The sequence below is a fragment of the Lissotriton vulgaris genome, chromosome 7, assembly GCF_964263255.1.
Source record: "Lissotriton vulgaris chromosome 7, aLisVul1.2, whole genome shotgun sequence".
Taxonomy (NCBI): Eukaryota; Metazoa; Chordata; class Amphibia; order Caudata; family Salamandridae; genus Lissotriton; species Lissotriton vulgaris.
This window is the reverse complement of record NC_141695.1, coordinates 1,714,612,391-1,714,634,019: the sequence shown is the minus strand read 5'-3', so window position 1 is coordinate 1,714,634,019 and position 21,629 is coordinate 1,714,612,391. Positions and strand designations below refer to the sequence as shown.

The 21,629-nt window shown below is 45.0% G+C and overlaps 1 protein-coding gene across 1 annotated transcript in view; it reads right to left on the bottom strand.

Annotated features, from left to right (window-relative positions):
* PLEKHG6 (pleckstrin homology and RhoGEF domain containing G6) overlaps positions 1-21,629 on the bottom strand; it is a 153,323-nt gene that overhangs the window by 25,257 nt on the left and 106,437 nt on the right. Inside the window, exons 5-10 of the mRNA XM_086932876.1 lie at positions 17,734-17,829; positions 15,837-15,887; positions 15,090-15,239; positions 14,128-14,238; positions 13,395-13,544; positions 2,337-2,474 (exon numbers count right to left, since the gene is read on the bottom strand). Coding sequence (XP_086789002.1) covers positions 2,337-2,474; positions 13,395-13,544; positions 14,128-14,238; positions 15,090-15,239; positions 15,837-15,887; positions 17,734-17,829 — 696 coding nt within the window. The remainder of the gene's footprint in view (positions 1-2,336; positions 2,475-13,394; positions 13,545-14,127; positions 14,239-15,089; positions 15,240-15,836; positions 15,888-17,733; positions 17,830-21,629) is intronic.

The following is a 21,629-nucleotide window of genomic DNA, read 5'->3' as shown; positions in this document are numbered from 1 at the left end:
ACCTTCCACAAAGAAATCAGAGTAAATACACAGAATGATTTACTTGATAGCACAACAGTTATCCTCCAAACCAATGGATTAACCACTAACTTTGAGTTACTGGGTTTGAATGCTGCTTGCTGGATAGCGCTTCAAGGCCTCGCCGGGGTAGTAAGCACTATGTAAATGCAACTAAATTTACAATTACATTGCTGGCTTTTCTTTAAAGGACATTGTACGCGCCTTTTAATAAGGACACCAAAGAATAAGGAAAAAATACAAGCTCTTCCTCCCACTCGTTAGGGTGACTGACTCCGGAATCTGGGGATCACGGTTCGATCCCCGGCACCGGCGGCAGATTAGCCCAGCACCATGTGACTCGGGGCAATAGCTTGCTTAATCTTCCCGACGGCCCCCAGCGCCTAGAGACCCTTACGGGTGATTGTGCGCTTTACAAATGTGTATAATAATTAATTAATTCTCAATCTTTTGAGTCCACCAACATTATATTTCGGGCCCAAGGCTACCCCATCCATAAACTGTCAGTGTCAGGACCTTGCCATCTCTTCACAGTCCAGTCCCAGAATGATGTGGATGCTATGTCATTCCAACTTCTAATGCCCCTTGTCCGCCTCCATTAGAATGTATTTTATTTTACAGCACTGAGTCTGCCTTGATAGAAATTACGGAGGCCATCCGGGACACATTAGATGCTGGGGGCAGGGCATTTCTGGTCCTATTGGACCTATCAGCCGCCTTTGATACTGTCCCCCATGCACTTCCCCTGGCCCGATTCAGAGGCTAGGTATTGGTGGTGCCGCTTGGGAATGGTTAAAGTCCTTCCTTGACGGTAGAACCCAACAAGTTTGGATCTCCCCTTTTGCATCTACTACTCAAGCCTTGCAAATAGGGGTCCCTCAGGGATCCATACTGAGCCCTTTGTTATTCAATTTGTATATGACCCTTCTAATCCAGCTAGCCGAGGATCTTCGAGCTAAAGTGGTAGCTTACGCTGATGATACTCCGCTTTTATTCACCTTGAAAAAGCACAAGACTACTATTTCTCATGTTCGAACCTGCCTGTCTACTGTGTTCAACTGGTTTACGTCTGCCCAGCTGAAATGCAACAAAAACAAAACAGAGATCATGTTCTTTGGGGAGTTCCCTTCCTTGTTTTGGCATGGCTGTTGACCTGCTAATGCCCATCGCCCATCCCCATTGGGTGTCCCACTAAATAACCTTGGGATCTGGTTTGACGAAAAACTCAGCTTTGTCTACCAGATCTGTGAACTGACAGGCACCTGCTTCGGCATTTTGAAGCTTCTTAGAAAATTCTTGCCCCTACTGCCTCTCCCCACCAAAGAAATGGTAGTCCGGGCCTTAGTCACCTCACATCTCGATTATGCTAATGCATTGTATGTGGGTCTTCGGGCTACCTAATGGATAAGTTGCAGGTTGTGCAGAATGCCGCAGTGCGGCTGCTGCTGGACTTACCCAAACACACTAGTGTGAGGCAACCTCTACGTAACTTGCATTGGCTGCCAATAAAAGCAAGGGTCATGTTCAAGGCTTGGATTACGGCCCATGCAGCGCTCCACGAGTATTGCCCGGAGTATCTGAGGAAATGTTTCTCGTTTTATGTCCCTGGCAGACTCTTGCGCTCATCGAACATGTGCCTGGTTTCCACACCCAGAATTCGTCTCAAAAGAAAGGGGGGCAGTTCCCTGTCCTATCTGGCTGCTAAGCTGTGGAACTCTCTTCCCCTGGAGCTCCGTTGCCTTCCAAACCCTACCCAGTTTAGGAAAAAACTCAAGACTCTCCTATTCAATTAAGCTTGTTTCCTTCTGCCTTTGTTTCTGTACTCTGTTCACGTTCTCTCTGGGCTCGCGCCGGGACACTCTTCCGAGTAGCCGCGTGCGTTATAAATCACCACTAACATAACATTTAATTTGCTTTTATATAGTGCTCCAGACTCCTAACAAAGTGCCAAAGGACATTAAGGGACAAATAGTCTACTACCCCACAAGGGAAAACTATGGACCCACACCCCTATCGAGATCCAAGAGTACATTAAAGAGCGAATAGCACTTGCCCATGGGGAAGCCTTGCAAGGTGGCCTATGCTTGAAGTGTTTTCTTGCCATGTGTGACTGACCAGAGTGTTGCTCTTAACCGGATATAATTAGGTCCTTCCGTGTAGTTCAGTAAAAGGTAGTAAAGGATAAAAGACAATCATTTTACATCTATTCATTCATTGCTGTGTCTGCTTGGAACAGTGTTGTTTCTGAGCATGAGCTATATGGGAATTGTTCTGCTGTCTCTCCCCCCCCCCACATTCACTATCCCTGGCTCCTTCACCTTCTCAATTTCCTCTGATCCTGGCTCCAGAATGTCATAGGCCCCGATGCGGTCCATGGTGGCACGAAGCTTGTCGTAGTCTTCACCACGCTGCATCTGGGTGTTGACATTTTGTAGAAATTGTTCTACGGAGGATACCTGAGGTGGTCCAAAGAGTGAGATGAAAGGAGAAAAATCACATCTTCAGTATAAACACCTATTCACCCTCCATTTCCCCTTTTGTGCTTTGTTTACTAAAACACTGTATTTACCGATACAAAATGGTCGATTGTACAGGGCGCTACTGGGTGTACTCATGGTATACTGAAACATGTTTATTTTCTAGCTTTGTATTGCATAATTAATTGCTTCTAGGTGCATGAGAAACCCACCTTCAGAGTTAGGAAGTCATGCTTAGCACGCAGAACAGCAGAAGATACAACTACACTACATATAACTTTTATTTATAGTTTTGAGAAAGATTAATCATTATGATGAGACACCACTTGGATAAATTGCTTATTACACAAAATTCATACCACAGTGATCAGATTAGTAAGAAATCAGGTATAATTCCAGCAGAAGAATAGATACATGATAGGGAGGGGTGACAAGTCCATGAGTGGTTGGGTGTATGGTGAGTAGAGGCTTTACTAGTGTTGGAATAGGTGTCTAAAGTTTACTCTTGAAGACCATGAGGGACAGAGCAAGAGGGATGGAGCATTGCAGATGTTTGAGAGGAGCTTGTTCCAGAGGTGAGATACAACCTCTGTCAATCTCCTGTATCCTCTGATCATGTTCTTGGATCTGTGCAAGATTAACTTTCTCAATCATGGTGAGCAGAGTGGGTAGGGTGATTAGTATGTTTTTTATTTGGCCTTTAAGGTATGTGGGGGAAGAACATTCCAAGGACTTGTAAACCAGAAGAGGATGTTGAATATGATTCTTCACTACACAAGGAACTGCTGGATGTGTTTTAGCTGGGCTGCCACAGATAGTCATTATTTACTTCTGAACATGAGGCGGCCAGTCTTGAAGAGGGACCTGGGTTAAAATCTCAATTTGGAGGAAAGATATGTGGTATTTTTACATTCTGATGTATCATTTTACAAAGTGACAGTGTCTTCTTCATAAATGAGGGAAGGGCTGATGGATAATGGTTGCCTCTTATAAAAATAAAAAAAAATAGGCTGTGTGTGGGCTCCCTATTGGAGCCCTAGATGTTGTACCACAATCACAGTGCATTGCAGGAAGCCTTCCGGCAAAGGTCTCTCATCATGATTAAAATAGAGGCCACACATTATTTTGCCTGGTCTTTAATTCTGGGCAGCACAATTTTGGGGAAGATGGGAAGGCAAATTTAATATTCTAAATCCAGTCCTAAGAATTTTCGGGGAAAGCTAACATTTAGCAGCACAAAAAGATGCAACATTATAATGTCTCATGTATTTTAAAGAAAGGTTGAAAAGTTGTAATTTAGCAGTGCCAGGAAGTGCTGCTCTGAAGGAGCCACTCAATTCACACATCTGGGAATATCAGGTCAAGCGCACCAGCAATCTGAGCCCAACAGTAAGTGTCTCTGTCAAAGTCAAGGCATGTCAGGAACACCCATGGGTTACAGGCCAGAGGTGCTGGGAAATGATGGTCCAAGTTCAGATGTGAGCCTCACTGACCATTCAGTTTGCCTCTTAACCAATCATCCAAATATGCACCAGTGTCTATCTCCCTTGCATATCACTCATTCGCTTCACATACAGGCTCAATAACTAGTTTGCCACAATACTTAGAAAGCTCCCATCCGAACCTCATGCACGACACCCAAAATAAATTCCCATATAGGACACTCTAAAGCTGCACACTGCCAACTGTGCACAACAAAAAGGTTAGCTTCTTCTTGACAACCTGGAAGTCCTTCAGGACCTCCTCAGGGGTAGAACGCTCTGTATAACTGGTACAACCCAAAATTGTTGTTACCCTGGGTGTACCCATGGTGATTTTCCAGTAAATATAGTCTCTTTGGTATATTCCTCTGGGAGCCCAGATTTCCAGCCCACCTCAAACAGACCATGCTTGGGACAGCCCTCACCTCTCTGTGGCCGACAAGGTAAGGAGAAAACCGTGTGATGCCCACTATCACACACCATACCATGCCAACACATGGCTTATGGATAGCTTAAGGTTATGTAAAATGTGTACTTGTGGGTAGAGAGGGGGCAATCAAGGAAGATATGAAATAGGAAATTAACTGCATACGTTTCCACATGTAAAAAAGACTAAATAACAACATATATGACTGGGTTGAGGAGGAAATCCCTACAATGTTCACTGTGTGTATCCCCAAAGACATGTGTCAGAGGAATCAAGATGTTAGGATAGTTCTTGCGTGAAAATAAAGGTGTACCATAGAAAATGATGTCCTTGATAAACTCCTTGCTTGGGTTCTGTGAGAGGTACTAGGGACACATTCAAGATTTTCCTCATTGGAGACCATAAAGCTACAGAACAGAAGCAGCAGCATTTAAGAGAACCTTTTGTGGGTCTCCAACGATGTGCCAAGGAAGAGAATTCTTGAACGATATTGCTGGTAGAACCGTAAAGACAGATATTATAAAGTCAGAGGACACGTCATCCAAGATGCTGACAGGTTAGGAGCTATGCAGACCCAACAAGGGTACGACTATTGTTGTGAAATATGGTCTGTTAAACCCTCTAGAAATGTCCCATGGGCGGGTGTTGTAATTTCAAATATAGTATCCGTGAAAGGTTATGGATCTCTGGCATGTAAATCTTTATTTTACTTGTTTTTTCGTTTGCAGGGCTTCTTGGCACAAATTGAGTACTGACTGAGTGAGTGTAACTTTTGTTTTTGCAGGTAGTTAACAATAAATGTTTATATGGTTTTAAGATAATTGTGGAAATTCTTGCAATCTTCCATGGTACTCAACTGGGCAGGTACAAGGCCTATCACGTGGTGGGGTTACTTTGATGGTAAAGACTGCAATGTTATGTTGATTTGTGTGGTGCACTAATCACCTGTGAGGGTATCCAGGCACTTGGGCAGGTGTGTGGGTATGAGGTCCCCAAGGTGCCTATATAAAGAGCCAGGTCTCCAGCTTCTTGCAGAACTCAAGAAGTGAGTAGAAGCCTCTAATGTGTTGGCAGAGGTCATTCCGTGTATTGGATATGATGTAGGAGAATGAGCGACCTCCAGTTTTTGTGCGATTTAGTTAGGCAGAGCTTAGGTGTCGGGTGGGTTGGTGAAAGTGTATGCGGCTGTTGGGAAGAGAGAGATTAGTTATGCTGTTGCTGCGTGGGCTCAGTGGTGCACTTTAACATCCCTGAACTGTAGTGCATTGAGAAATGGTCTTAGACTAGAGGTGATGCGGGTATATATCCAACATTTGTACATTAGCGGGGTGAGGCCTCTCTTTTCTCTATCCTACAGATAATGCATGTGCACCAAATTCCCCTAGGGTTGGCCAAGGGCAGGCAGTATGCCCATGAATCAAAATAAAAATGGCAAATCAGATAACTAAAAAGGGTCACTTTTGGTCTTAGAAAAACTGGCTGTATAGGTGTTTTGCAATGTTTGAGAGACATCATACATTTGTGCTTGCTGCGGGCAGTGTTTGAGGTGACATCATAGAAATCAACATTAAAATAGGGCCCACCAGACCATAAAACAGGTCCAGAAAAAGCCCCAAAAAACACAGCCTACAAACTCCCAAATCAAACTCATCCTTCTGGTACTGCCAGAGCGCCCAGTAGGCCAGTCCCACCCTGGACCCACTCGCCCTAAACACCATGGACAGCCTCATAAGCTACTGGTAGCTCTCTCTGCGAGTAGCTCTCCTGTATTCAGCCATGCCTACTAAATTAGAAGCTTTTGTTTGGTTGAATTATTATATGTATATCAAAATAGAAAAGTGTGTTTCAAGATGAAAATGTGTGTAGTTTAAGAACTCTATTTCTAGAATATATTTAAGTATGATACTTGGCTGATGAATCATACAACATTGGAGACTAATTATAAATAATATTAACTTGTACCAGTGGAATTGCAGCTATGGCTGTTATGTATTACCCATGTAGAAGGACCTACACATTTGAGGGAGGTTCCTGACTGAATTTAATGGGACATGGATAGAGCCATGGGTCTCCTCTCATAAGTGGGAATGTACACAGATTCAGCAGGCAGTGAGGAGTTTGGAGCCATCCCAGGCAGTGCCTGGTGTGCCAAAGAATGGTCCCAGGATTGCAAGTTGCAAGGGAGAACAAATAAATGCAATATGGGAGCTCTATGAGATAGCGATTCCGGGTTTGGAATGTCTGATTAACAAACATGAAAAATATAACATAAGGGTCGGATAAGCTGGGTGTAGCCCAGCTCCGAAATAATGGTAAATCAAACTGTCCTGGGGTACTCAGTTTACTGAGGGAACTGATAAACCTCCAGCTATAAGTGAATATAGGGTTAAGAGCAAATCATGTGCCAGTGGCAATTAACATTATAGAAGGTGCTCTGGTTTGCAGTGGGACAAGATCCGGACTGACACCCTCCACAGACAAGCGGGTGACACCATTCCCACTGGGGCTTTGGAAACTCGTAGACCCAACCTCAGCATGCTGATCAGCAATGCACTAGCCCCCAGACCTCCTTCCCAAAACTGATGGCAGGTACGTGGTGTCTGGACATCTTTAAGTAGGTCACAGGTTTAAGGAACCTGGGTAATGGATGGCAAGTTCTGAGAATTTTGGTGCATTTCATTAAATAGAAGTACCAAGGAGGCCAAACGAGAAAATGGACTGAAGCACATACTGCAGTAGTAGCATACTTTACGAGAACAGGACAGCAGAGGGACCCTTCAAGCAGCAATTGGAGAGCCGAATAAGGGGCTAATCACAGGCCCATCAGAAAGTCACAAGCCTGCCCATCCAATCCGGCAAGGTTTTTAGGCGGCATACTGGACTATGCTCAATTTGCCACTTGCAAGTAGACGCAATCGTGTTCAGGGTGGCATTCAACATAACATTTTTTGAGACCTACCGAGTCACCGAGCTGGCGACATCGTCCACAGGGTCGAGGACGAATCATGTCTCAGAGTACAGGACCTGGTTGAGAGGGAGAGTAGTCTGATACAGAGTTTAAGAAGATTAAGGACTTGATTAACATGCCAATTAGGTCTTCTCAATATATACATGCCTATAAGACCAGCAGTTGAAGGCTCAGTATTCAGACATATGGATGGCTCCTTCTTAAGTGAACTCCGGTTTAAGCAGGTTACGAGCAAGGCACTGGCAGCTTGGGGTCTACATGCAAGTTGATTTGGGACTCATTCATTCAGAATAGCAGCAGCATTGACACAAGCAAGGTATGGCATGAAAGAAAGAGGTATCATAAGATTGGGCCAATAGCACTTAAGAGCGATCAAAATATGGTTGGATAAGTCGCCGAGAGGTTGAACCATGAGGATTAAACACCTGACAGCAGAGAGAATCTCTGGTGAAAGACATGTTCTGCTGCTGGTTTTTTAATTCCCACTGTACAAGGGCACAATGTCCTGAGGATGGTCTCAAGAATTGCTTCCTTCTGAGTTCAAAACATCAATAACTTTGCTAAATCAGCCCATGAAAATTGTATTTGATGCTTTGTATTTGTTAACACAGAGAAATTACGCTTGGGCTCTGTGGATGTTACACCATACAAGGGGTCTTCAACAAACTATTGCATTAGTTATACAAACATGGGGATCAAAGCATGAATGCCCTCACAAGTCTTACCATCCCTATGTTAAAGTACAAACAAAAGGTGCTACTTGTACTAGAGTATTGAATATGCAATCGCATATGGATATAATGATCAAATTAGAACAAGAATTTATCTCTATATACAGGATTGCTCCTCCCATCGTTTATTTAAGATATTAGACAATGTGATTGGTCATACATGTATATATACTTGGGTGGAAAAAGTTTTCCCAAAAGCAATAAGTGGTCAGTTAATGTGGATGCTATTAACAGAAACTTGTTCCGGTCTTTCTATTTTAAATGTTTGTCTTTCATCTTGTAAATAGTGTTTTTATGTAATTTTGTAGCTCTTAAGAAGTCAGATTGTGGACGAAATGCGTTGGCGGTTGCAAAAAATAACGCTTTTAAAAGAAAAATGAATAAAGGATGAAGTATAAATTGACAAGACCACATTGACTCTTTCTTGGGAAAACAGTTGTGTCCTGAATTTATGTTTTTGTGTATTTTACATCTGTGATATTTATAAGTGTGCTGGGCTGTTTTCTCTAAACTATTGCATTTGAACTGTTTTGGCGTGTCATATATGTTCCGACCCTTCATATGCCTGTGAAAATATTTCATGCTTGTTCAGTTCAGCATTTAAAAAAACTAAACTGTAATTACAATGTGTTGAAAAATTATCCGCCATTATGTGAATATTGAAACAACATGTGCAAAATAATAACCTCAGAAGTTTCTTTGTTTATGTATTTTCTGTAGATATAACATCTCCTGAGGGACTTTAAGAATGCCCATGTAGCCATGTAGGCAAGCACTTCAGTGTCTCACATAGGAGCAGTAAGCGCTATAAAATCATTGCAATACTTTATAAAGAGTGGTCCATGACTCTAATGAGGTTGGACTTGTTGTCCGGCGATGCAATATATATTTTTGAATTCACCTATTGAGTTACTTTACCAGTGTGTGGTGAGGCCAGATTGAAGAAATGAAAGCATGGTTAGTTTTGCCAAGACACCATCCTCAAAGAGCAGGAGAGGTCCTGCTGTAAACCCCTGCAGAAATATGCAAGTGATAACTTTGCCAACACAGGCACAACCCTGGGTCACCAGCGACTCTCCTGATAGGCGACCTCGCCTCCAAGGACTACATCCTCCTCGGGGACCTGAACTTCCACCTCGAGAACAATGACGACACCAACTCCACCACCCTGATCGACAACCTAGCCAACCTCGGACTCAGACAACTCGTCACAACACCCACCCACTCCGCCGGTCACACGCTTGACCCCATCTTCTCCACAAGCCCCCACGTCTCCTTCAACCATACCACCGAACTCCACTGGACCGACCACCGCTGCATCCACTTCACCTTAACGAAACCTACCACGCACCACTGCACCCAACAGATGCCTCACCGCTGCTGGAGCAAAGTCATTGAAGACCAGCTAACCACCACCCTTGCCCAGAGCCCACCCGCCGACCATACCGACCCAGACACCGCCGCCCGCAACCTCAGACAATGGATCAACGACTGCGCCAACACCCTCGCCCAAATCAAGAAACCCTCCAACAATCATACCAACAAGAAAGCCAGCTGGTTCACTGAAGATCTTCGGGCCTCCAAGCAAACCTGCCGAAAGCTGGAGAAGATCTGGCTCCATGAACGAACACCGGACAGCCACGCCGCCCACAAGAATGCCACCTCATCAGATCCACCAAAAGGGCCTCCTTCAAAGACCGCATAGACAACAACGCGCACAACAGCAAAGAGCTCGTCAACATCGTGAAGGAACTCTCCAACCCCAGCTTCAACACCAACAATGTCCCATCCTCGCAAGACCTGTGCGACTCGCTGGCCACCTTCTTCCACCGCAAGATCACAGACATCCACGACAGTTTCAATGCCACGACCGCCCCGACAACCACTGAGACCTCCGCCCCCACGACCACCATCCGCACCAACCGCCTGCTCTACTGGACCAACATCAACGACGATTACACCATCAAAATCATGAACACCATCCACTCCGGATCTCCGTCAGATCCATGCCCACACCACATTTTCAACAAAGCCAGCACATCCATCGCACCCCATCTCCGGAAAGTCAACAACACCTCCTTCAAGACAGTAACCTTCCCGGAGAGCTGGAAGCACGCCGAGATCAACGTCTTACTCAAGAAACCGAAGGCGGACCCCAAGGACCTCAAGAACTTCCGGCCCATCTCCCTGCCTTCGTTCCCAGCAAAGGTCATCGAGCCAACGAGTCAACGAACAACTGACCCGCTACATCAAGGAGAACCACATCCTGGACCCTTCCCAGTCCGGGTTCCGCAGCAACCACAGCACCGAGACAGCCCTCATCGCTGCCACTGATGACATCAAGTCCCTGCTGGACAACAGAGAAACGGCGGCCCTCTTCCTCCTGGACCTGTCAGCCGCCTTCGACACGGTCTGTCACCACACACTACGAACACGCCTCCACAATGCTGGGATCCAAGAGAAGGCCCTGGACTGGACCTCCTCATTCCTCTCCGGCAGAACAGAGAGCGTCCGCCTTCCCCCCCCCCCCGTCTGCTCCAAAGCCACCAAGATCATCTGCGGCGTACTCCAGGGCTCATCCCTCAACCCAACTCGGTTTAACATTTATATGGCAACGCTCGCCCACGTCGCCCATCGGCATGACCTCAACATCCTCTCCTACGCCGATGACACCCAACTGATACTCTCCCTCACCAATCTTCACGAAGGAATGAAGGCCGTTGCTGAATGGATGAGGAACAGCCGACAAAAGCTGAACTCGGACAAGACGGAGGACCTCATCCTCGGATCCAACCCTTCGGCCTGGGACGACTCCTGGTGGCTGACCGCATTGTGAAATGCTCCAACACCCACCGACCACGCACGCAACCTAGGGGTCATCCTCGAACTGCACCCTCCCCATGACCAAACAGGTCAACGCCGTCTCCTCCTCCTGCTTCAACACCCTCTGCATGCTCCGTAGGATCTACAAGTGGATCCCCACTGAAACGGGAAGAACAGTCACCCAGGCTCTTGTCAGCAGTAGGTTGGACTATAGAAACGCCCTCTACGCAGGAGCCTTGGCCAAACTCATGAGACTGCTCCAACGCATCCAGAACGCCTCTGCATGCCTGATCCTTGACATCCCTCACCACAGCCACATCACACCCCACCCGAGAGACCTGCACTGGCTCCCGGTCAACAAGAGGATAACCTTCAAGCTCCTCACCCACGCACACAAGGCACTCCACAACACCGGACCAACGTACCTCAACAGATGACTCAGCTTCTACACCCCCACCCACCAGCTCCGCCGACCTCGCCCTCGCTACAGTCCCCTGCTTCCGAAGAGCGACCTCAGGCAGCAGATCGTTTTCCCACCTCACCGCAAAGACCTGGAACACCCTCCCCATCCTCCTACGGCAGACCCAAGACCTGCTGACCTTCAGAAAACTCCTCAAGACCTGGCTTTTGGAGCAGTAGCAGCATTCCCCACCCCAGCGCCTTGAGACCCTCACAGGTGAGTAGTGCGCTTTACAAATTATATGATTGATTGATTGATTGATTGATACATTCAATCAAGATAAGGAAGAGAATTAATGTGAAGCACTTCACCAGAAAACATAGATTGCTCTGTGGCAATGAGACTAGAGTGTGAGTATTCCTCGTAGGGAAAGAGGATGACCATGGTTAGTCTGGCACAACATTGTACTAACAAACATATTATCCATTTTAGACTACTGACACAAATTATTTTTGCCTCCACTAAACCTCGATTTAGATAACCGGGCAAATAAAAATGGCTACCTTGTAGACTCCAAAAATAGTACAGCTTTTTTTCTCCTTTATGTAAGGCCAGATTAAGAGAGGACACCCATCATGAAAGAGTGGTGATGACAGTGTTTAACACCTTGCCTGCTGCCTTGATTCCTCCCCAGTGCTGGACATCCCTTAATTGGGTGTGGTCATGACGGAACCATTCTGTCATCAGCACAGCTCAACCGTGACTGATGACGGAATGGTTCCGTCACCAGCATCGAAGGGGTTAATTGGTTGGGTTTAGTTGTCTCTGCTGGATTTGTTCCAAGAGAGGCAGTGTCTAAGGCTGATCGGGATCCGATTACTCTAGAAGGCTTAGCATGCCTTGAAGGCAAACTCTGGCAAATAGCCTCTAGAGAAAGGGTCATCTATAGAAGTGTGGATGATTGTACCATGCTCTGTGGGATCTCTGCTCCAGTTCTTTGGTGGCAACAGCCTCTCAAACAAAGTTTGGGAGGTTATGGAATATACTCTACCTGTATGGAATCCTCAAGGGGTGATATTCTTACTGTGTCGGTCAGCCCCTACCTGCAGATAGGGCTCCCAGGCTGAAGAGTGTACCCTAAGGTTTCCTTGGGTTTGTTGAGGTCCTGCTCGACTTAGTACCTGGTTCCTGAGGATGGGGAAGGCCTCTAGGATTCTCTTTGTCAGCAGAATCAGAGAGCCATTACTTTGTGGTTCATCCCCTTACTGTTGCCCACCTTCACAAGTGGGTATAGAGTCCCTTTATGGAGATGCTCAAGGAGCTCTGCTGTACTGTTTAATGTCTTCCACTTGGGTGGACTTCCAGGCTGTACAGGGGGCTCTTTGAAATATACCTCGGTGAGAGTTCCTAAATGTATCATTAGAAAGCTGCTCAGCACATCCCTCTTGGCTTGGACCACATGTGATTGATAAGGACCAAGCAAGGATGGATGTGCCTTGATTGGGGTACTTTAGAGTGTTATTACCATGCTGTTCAGCACCTCTATGGTGACCTTATTCTCTGGCTGAGGACTACTCTCTTTAGGAGTTCTTTCTCTGTCGAGTTACAGAGTGACTCTGTGTCTAGGTGGAGCTGGTTCCTCAGAGCAATGAGGGGGAGATGTTGCTATGTGATGAAGGTACCTATGCCACTGACTGGTTGATAAGACTCCTTACTCCCCGACCCCCAAAGAACTCAATAATTATTTTCTGGTTAGTGAAGGCAGGTTGTAAAGGGGGTCTCTAAAGCTCTCCACTGTGGAGGTCCTCAAGGAACTCTTACATTTCAGTGAACATCCCTCTTGCCTAGGTCCTCAGTTATTTGATGGGTCACCTCCTTCAGGATGCTCCTACTATGCTCTTCAGCACCTCCAAAAGGTTGGGATCTCAGACTGAGAAGAAGTCTCTGTGGATTCCATCTCTGGGGTTCTCAAAGGGAGTTCCTACTAAGTTGTTCAGTGGATATATTATGGCTAATTCCTCAGGTGGATTCTTTAAAAGGAGGGTGGTGGTTAAATATGGAGCCCTTACCATGTTGTTCAGTGCCTCCCTGGTGGCTGGGTCCTCGGTCCGCTTCAGGATAGCTTTTAGCAACAGCGAGTACTTGGTGATCCGCTGATGAGGTCTCATGAGCATGTCACTCAGGCGCAGACGATGAGACTGTTTATGTTTCTCAACCCACTAAGAACAAAAAGTAAAAGAATGTGATGGAGAATCAGGACTATATAGCCCTTTCAACAATCATGCCACACCACAATAAGATCACATACTCATTCAGGTGAGCCCTTTGCTGGAGGACTATCAAAACAGAATCCCTTAAGTAGGATTCTTGATCTTTGAACCAGCTGTAGTAGAAGACACACCAGAATTCTATCCTAAAAACAATCCTCTCCTTAGAAACTAGACATCCGTTCATCCCTTGGGACCTTGTCTCACTGGGACTTGTTTGAAATATGGCTCTGCCTACCCCTGGAACCCAATTTTCTACTAGGCCATCTCCTTCCATTTGGCCCTCATCCCAAAACGGTTCCCTGATGTCACATCTGTCTTTTCCTTCATTTAGGTTTGTTTTTGTGTCACCATGGCTGTACAATTAAGTGACTTAGATCATCAATCAAAGAAAATGTGATCAATGTCCCACATTTCTGAATTTTGTTCTGCTTTCACAAACCTAACCCTGGGCGTATCTTCCTCTGGAGTACTCTTCGTCTATACCATTCCACCAAACCACCCAGAGAAGGTGTGAAGGTATTCAGATACTCACCGACACAAAGACTCTGAAAAGCTCGTTGTCTTTATACTGGACCCGGGCAAATTCCATCTTCTTCTTCACCTCCAGGCAATAGTGGGTGTAGGCTTTGAAGCGCTCTGGGAACTGATGCAATAGATGAAAAGGTGTTAGGAAGGTGAGAGGAAAGTCTGGGGAGGCAAGGTCTACCACTGAAGTAAAGAACTTCTGACAAGATGTGTGAGGGAAGGAAGACTACCATTGTAGATATAAAGGAGTGGCGGGGCTTTGAGGTGGTGGAAGTAGGGAGTTGGGGGAGGGTCAGATGTCAGAGAAAAGTGGAATAAACAAGAGAGAACTATAAAGCGCGAAGAAGGCTCGAGGTAGTGAGAGTCATGATTAAGGTAACAAGTGGGTGATTAGTATGAGAAAGGTATAGGGCTTAAAGGAAGTGGGAACAGATAGAGAATATAAGATGCAGAAGTGAAAAAAGAGTTTGGATAAAGTTATGAGAGACGGAAACCAAAATGAGGGTTATAGGAGCTTTTATGTAGGTATGATACACTGGGGTTCTGATGGACTGACAGGCAGCATGATACTGCTCTGTGATACATTGTTGGGCATTCTTCTGGTGGGAAGGCTGGGAAATGTTTCAATGGGATTTCATCACTTCCCTTTCAACACTGGCACCTCACCCCTACCCAGATTTCAATTGTGTGTGCAACATATCATTGAAGCCTCAAGACAGCATGATACATGGAAACCCTCATAAAAAAAGTATGTGGTTATTAGTCAACCAGTCACCCTTTCCCGAATGCACTGCATGAAACCCATGTGGTTAATCACTAGCTGCCCCCTCCCAGTCAACCCAAATCCCAACTACTTATGCAGAAGCGTATTGATTGCCCATGCCCTTTCGATCAGTCTCCTCTGGACCAGAACCATGATCTGGTAGCAAAGTGGCAGCAGTCTCCTGTAACCACACGTCCCAGACTCACCGTCTGAAAGCCCTCCTGGAAGCTCATTGGGTCAAAGGGTTGCCGGGTTCTCCTTGCCTCTTCCAGCACTGGGGAGATGACCTCCTGCCAGAAAGATCTGTGAGCACGAATGATGTGGGGGATGTTGCTGAATAAATTCTCCGGGTGGATCTATGCCGTCAACAAATGAGAAATTCCAACTTATTTCACATTTTATTAATTGGAGCTAGATCAACCACTGAGGTGCAATCAGTAAGATGCTGTGAACCTCTCCCCATATTCTTCTGTTACTTACTTCACTACCACATCCTCTCGGTTTCTTCTACTTGCCTCCCTCTGTCACAGATCACTTTATAATACCCCACATTTCCAGTGCAAATGCCCCATTTGCCCATCTCAAAGTTCCCGGTGAGTGATGTTGAGGGCAGATGAAAGCTGCCAGACGTCTGCCTATGTTACTGCCTCTAAATGTCAGTGATCATCACCTCTGAATCACGTCACTATCTGTATATTTACTCTGTTGCGGCACTTGTTCGCCACAACCTTTGAGGCTTTTTCTTATTCACTCATAGATGCTGGCCCTGACACTTCTGAGTGGATAACAGATCCATGAATGTATCACCCTTCCTGGTCCTCCACACGCCTAGCCTCATGGCTCCCCGCCGAGAGCTACGGCTGGGCTACAATGTGGTCCACTCATTCCATTACTGACCCCAATGTACACCTACAGCTGTAACATACCTCCCCTATCCCCAAGACACCACATACCTCAGTTAGGAAATTGGCATCATGAAGGTTGAGCAGCGTGCAGATCACAAGCTACAGGAGACATAAAAACAAATGCATTCAGTCACTTTGTTTAACCCACACATTGTATTACTCTATTTCATATAATGGACTGGGGGCTGGTGACATCAGAAAAGCTCGTGTTGGTTTCCAAATCCAGAATTTCAATTGAAAAATATGAACAGTGGCCATTCCAAGATGGGCCTGAACATCTCAGACATTTGAGCCATTCAGGAGTGTTGTGGGAATACTCAGTCGCCCACCGCTCTGGTGCTCCACCCATTAGTACCTTCTTTGATAGAGGGCATGCCTTCAGGGCACAGGCCAGGTATCCCCACCATTCCATGTCAATCAATTAAGAAGCTTGGATTAGTGGCTTCACTGAGAATTAAGAATGGTTTAAACAAGTAATGAAGGCTAGTTTCCGACAATCTCAGACTATTGACAGATGGAAGGTTGTTTGACTGAAACAACAATGCAGACACATTAACAAAATGTACACAATTTGTTTTATCAGAGCTGCCTTTCTAGACCCTCACAAATTATTTCAAGCAGTTGTAAGTACAAGGGTAATTTGTAGCTTGGCCGGTCCAAGAAAGAATTTTGCATGTTGTCATTTTATACCATAAAGTGCAACCATGTACACAAAAAGTACTTTAGAACAACAATATTTTTTGTACATACCCTTTTTCGTGCTCTACACTGCCCTGAAAGCTACCATAATTGACTTTCATGTTCTCTGTACTAGAGTTAAAGTTCCTGTGAAAAGTACACCAACGTATAATGCTCTTTTTGTATCATATATAAGCAAACAACCCTTTACTAAAAGTTCTTTACAAAACATACACAACTTAAGAATTAGAAACATTATGTGCTATGTACCTGTGTTTAACTTAACTATCGATAAAGAGAGTTAAAAAAAAATAAAAAATTAGACACATTATTCAAAGTGGGATACATTGGAAGATGTCTAACTTAAAAAGTTTTTAGGCCGATTTCATTGCATTTTTGGAAAATGTAGGTTGTAAATCCACATCAGGGAGAGTGATAAGGAGGGAAGTTTAATAATAGTCTTGGAGACACAGGCCTGTTTGCTTGGTCAGTTTAATAGAAATTGTTCTACAATGTATGCCGAGGAGGGCAAGAGCCAATCCTGGGACCGTGGTGTTTACATAGAGGTGATATCACGCAATGTCGGCCTCCGGAGAAAGCGAAGGTCTCAGTCCTGTCTGCCCCTGGGGTGCTTTGTGCAGAGCCAATAGGACTGAGTGGGGGATAGACCAAGTTAGGGGGAAGAGGCAGGTTTTGGGTAGGGTATATAGGTGTCAGGAGAGGAGAATCCAGCCTCTTCCTGATACCTAAACACCACTGGGCAGGGAGACAGGTTTTTAGGCCCCCCACCAACCCTACATGTTGTAGGGGAAGGGGTGGTAAATGCATTGTGTTGCCAGTTTTGGACAGGTCATAGGTGGTATTTTAGGTGGTGGAGAGTCACATACGGGCATATCCACCCCTCGAGGGGGGAACGAAGAGGGCACAGGGAACTGAAGATGGTGGCAGGATGCGACGAGCAAGGGAAGGATCTTCAAGGGAGGATGTTTGGAGGGCAAGTGAAAGAAAGTTTGGGTGGATGGAATGAGGTTAGTGATGGAGAGGGGGAAGAGTGAACAATCGATATGGTCTTATGGGGGACGTGTAAGCCGGTGAGTGGGGAAATGGTGCGGGGAGAATGGAACTGTCTGGGTTAGGTCAATGATTCATATTCTGGAATTTATTGTTAATGCTTATAAAATTCATTAGTGTGTGAGCAACCTTGTCCTAATAAATGGCTTTTCCATATCACAACAGCGTGGAGAGTGGCTATTGCAAAAAGTCTTACGTCAGTCATGATACGCAGCTTCTTCATGTAGGACAATTCGGTGCAGAGCAATTCCCATACTGCCTCCTGCTGGTGCGAATACTTTCGGCTCATGTTCTACAAGCGTACATAAAAGAGGGAAACAGAAACAAACCTATGTCAGAGGAATAAGCAGCATTCTGCTCACTAAAACATGTCCCAGGAACTAAGTATGACCCTGTTGGTCAAATTTGCAGCTAACATTCTATTGAAAGATCTATATATTTACATCTTTATGCACAATGTTCCGTGGTCTAAAGGCGAGTGCATACCCGTGAATGCATCTATATTTATGCTATGTCAGTGAAAATAAATTTGGTCCAATCACACGTTATTTAAAGGAAGTGTAATTAATAATGCACATTCACAGTTTACTACCCTCTTTGCATTAGCATGTATACAACTTATTTCACACTAGTGAAAATAAATGTTTGCCTAATAAAACACATTATTTGAAGTAGGTGTAATCACAAACAGGAAGTACGCTTTTCCGTAATTATGCAAAAGTAGGTGAAATCGGTCATATTTTGGTGGGAGGGGGCATTTAACCAATAAAAAAGGATGGGAGACTAGGAGGAACTATAATAACATATCTAATACTACACTCGCTCCTTTCCGGATAGATATTCATCCCCCCTCTCTGCCTGATGCAAACCAGGCTGCTATGGCTCTCTCGGCCGCTCTTACTAATGCCCTGGACTCGCTAGCACCCCTTAAAAAACACTACTCTGCCAGGAAGAGTCCCTTGTCACCCTGGTTCTCGGAACATCTAAGATCACTACGGCAGAAATGTAGACAGAAGGAAAGAGCCTGGTATGCCCGCCCTGACCCCCTGAGGAAAAACTTACACAAGTCCGCCCTGAGAGAGTCAAAAAAGCTATAGATGAAGAAAAAAAAAAAAAAAAAGAACTACTTCAATAAAATTACCACCTCATTGAAATCCTCTAGGGAACTTTTTAAAATTATAGACACCTTGGCCACACCTAAAACGATAGAATCAGTGAACGAGTTGCAAGAGCTCTGCGACGATATCGCAGGATTCTTCCACTCTAAAATCTCGGATATTTACATTTCTCTCAAATCCATTAATACTTCACTAGATGCCAACAGTACACTCTTGCCCTCCCCTCCCCCCCCTCATATACAGAAACCACTGATTCTGATTCCCTGCCAAATTTCTCGTTTCCCTCACCTGCCACATGAGGAATTAAATCACCTTCTCGATGTCACTAAATCATGCTCGCCTCTTGATCCCTGCCCTCTAAAAATCTTGAAGGCCTGCAAAGAGACAGTTCTCCCTCCCCTCCTGCAGGTTATGAATATGGCCATTGATGAGGGATCCTTTCCAATTCCATGGAAATCTGCAGTTGCAAAGCCCCTCCTAAAGAAACCTTCTCTCAATCCAGAAGTCTTAAAAAACTTCCGGCCAATATCTTTGCTTCCAGCCCCGGCAAAGATGCTCGAGGCCCACCTCAATTCTCATCTGACCATATATTTAGAAAAGATGGGTCTTCTTGACATTTCCCAGCATGGGTTCCGTGCTGCTCACAGCACCGAGTCCATCCTCACTGTTGTGTCTAATAACATCCGAACTGAGGTGGACAGAGGGCGGACCACTATGCTGGTACTCCTCGATCTTACAGTAGATTTTGATACCCTATCCCCTTCTATCCTGGTCGACCGGCTGAAGGGGATAGGGGTGAGGGGAAGTGCCCTGAGTCTCCTGTCTTCTTTTCTTTCTCAGAGACAGCAAAGGGTTTGGCTCGGTAGCTTTCTGTCTTCCTCTCAAGATGTGCAATGTGGGGTTCCTCAGGGCTCTGCCCTGAGTCCCCTGTTATTCAACATCTATGTAACCCCACTTGCCGAGGTGATAAGATCCTTTGGGTACCAAATATTGTCTTATGCAGACGATACCCAAATTATCATCTCTACTACCTCACCGACCATGGAGGCCGCTTCCATATTTTGAACTTGTATGGAAGCGGTCTCTCAGTGGATGGTGCGCAATTACCTGAAGCCCAACGGTGAGAAGACGGAGGTCCTAGTCTTTGGAGGAAACCCTGACATCTGGTCCAAAGACAGGTGGCCTCCCTCTTTGGGAGATTGTCCCCAACCCACAAATTCGGCCAGGAACCTTGGCGTTCTCTTTGACTCAGCCCTCTCCTTTGACCTTCAGGTAAATTGAACTGTATCCACCTGCTGTAATACCATCCGCATGCTAAAAAAGATTGCTCCCTACTTGTCATATGACGCTCGCAAGCAGTCAACTATTGTCCTGGTATCTTCCAGGCTTGACTATTGCAATGCGCTGTATGGAGGCATAAACAAGAAAGCCCTCCATTGTCTTCAGATGGTTCAAAACTCTGCTGCTAGGATGGTCCTAAACCTCCCAAGGCTATCATCCGCAACTCAGGCCAGAAAGGATCTCCATTGGCTACCCATACATGCCAGGATTTCCTTTAAGCTTATATGTCTGGCCCACAGATCCGTGTTCGGCTCGGGCCCTGATGGTATAAAGACTCTGGTTAGTCCCTACTCTCCCAAGAGAACCCTTCGATCATCCTCAAGAAATCTGCTTGCGGTCCCCAGATTTAAAAAGGCAAAATGGGGAGGAAGAGCCTTTTCCACTCTGGCCCCTAAACTGTGGAATAACCTCCCCCCGAGCTTTCCAACAGACCTTCCTTGATTACTTTCCGGAAGCTCTTGAAGACTTGGCTCTTCTCTCAGGCTTATTATTAAATATATTTTCTGTTTATGTATTTTTTATATACCTTATGTTTTAGTCTGCGCCTTGATGCCCTTTGGGCTAAGTTTGCTCATTATAAATAATCCTTCATTCATTCAATTAAAAGCACCAGGAACAGCACCACTCGCATTCCATTGTTTTCACGCCTTCTCAATTATTCGTTTCAGCAAATGGCGCCATTCATAGTAAATTTTTACAGTGAGTAGCACGTGATTATCAAAAGTGGCGTAATGGAGTCATTTCAGGGATTTTGAGTAACAAGCGTAGCGTGAAATTCTAAAAATTGCACACATTACACTGGCGTAATTTAAATTTCACACTGGTCCTAATTCAGACATTTATAACCATGTTGCAAAGGCCAAGCCCCATGTTTAGGCATAGTACAGCTGCATCGTCTCGGTCCTCTAAATCGAAGATCATACCGCGGTCCATCACTGCTTCAGTCTGTAGGACCATGCGACAGGACTGTGCTGCTGGTCTGCTGAAACACCTGTGACTATAACGAATGCACATGGAAGAAAAGAATCCCAGATACTAATATGCTATTTATTACCATTGATGAGGGAGGAAGAGGCCGCATGAGCTACGCAAGACTCCCCACACTCCACAATTGTAATAAAAGACCACTAATAATCAATACACAGAAAATCAGTATATGTAATATGCGTTTAACAGCTGTCTGCATGTACACACACACACACTATATATATATATATAAACACACACACACACATATATATATATATATATACACACACACACATTGATTGATATATATATAAAAAATATATACAATATATATATATATATATATATATATATATATATATATATATAAAAATATATACACAATATATATCAATCAGTGTATGCGTATTTAGAACTGTATGATTCTTCGTATAGATAAAAGGTGTATTTATCTGATTATTTGTGTACATATCTGTACATGAACATGTGTCTTGATATATTCGTATACTTCCAAAAGGGGGTTGTGTGTGTGTGAGTACGTTTGTAGGTTTGTATGATGGACCTGTGTGCATACTGATGCATCGGTGTGTTCCAGGAGTATGAGTGTTTATTCGAATTTGTATGGGTGTGGAGGAGTACCAGTGCCTAATTTGAGCCAGTGGTT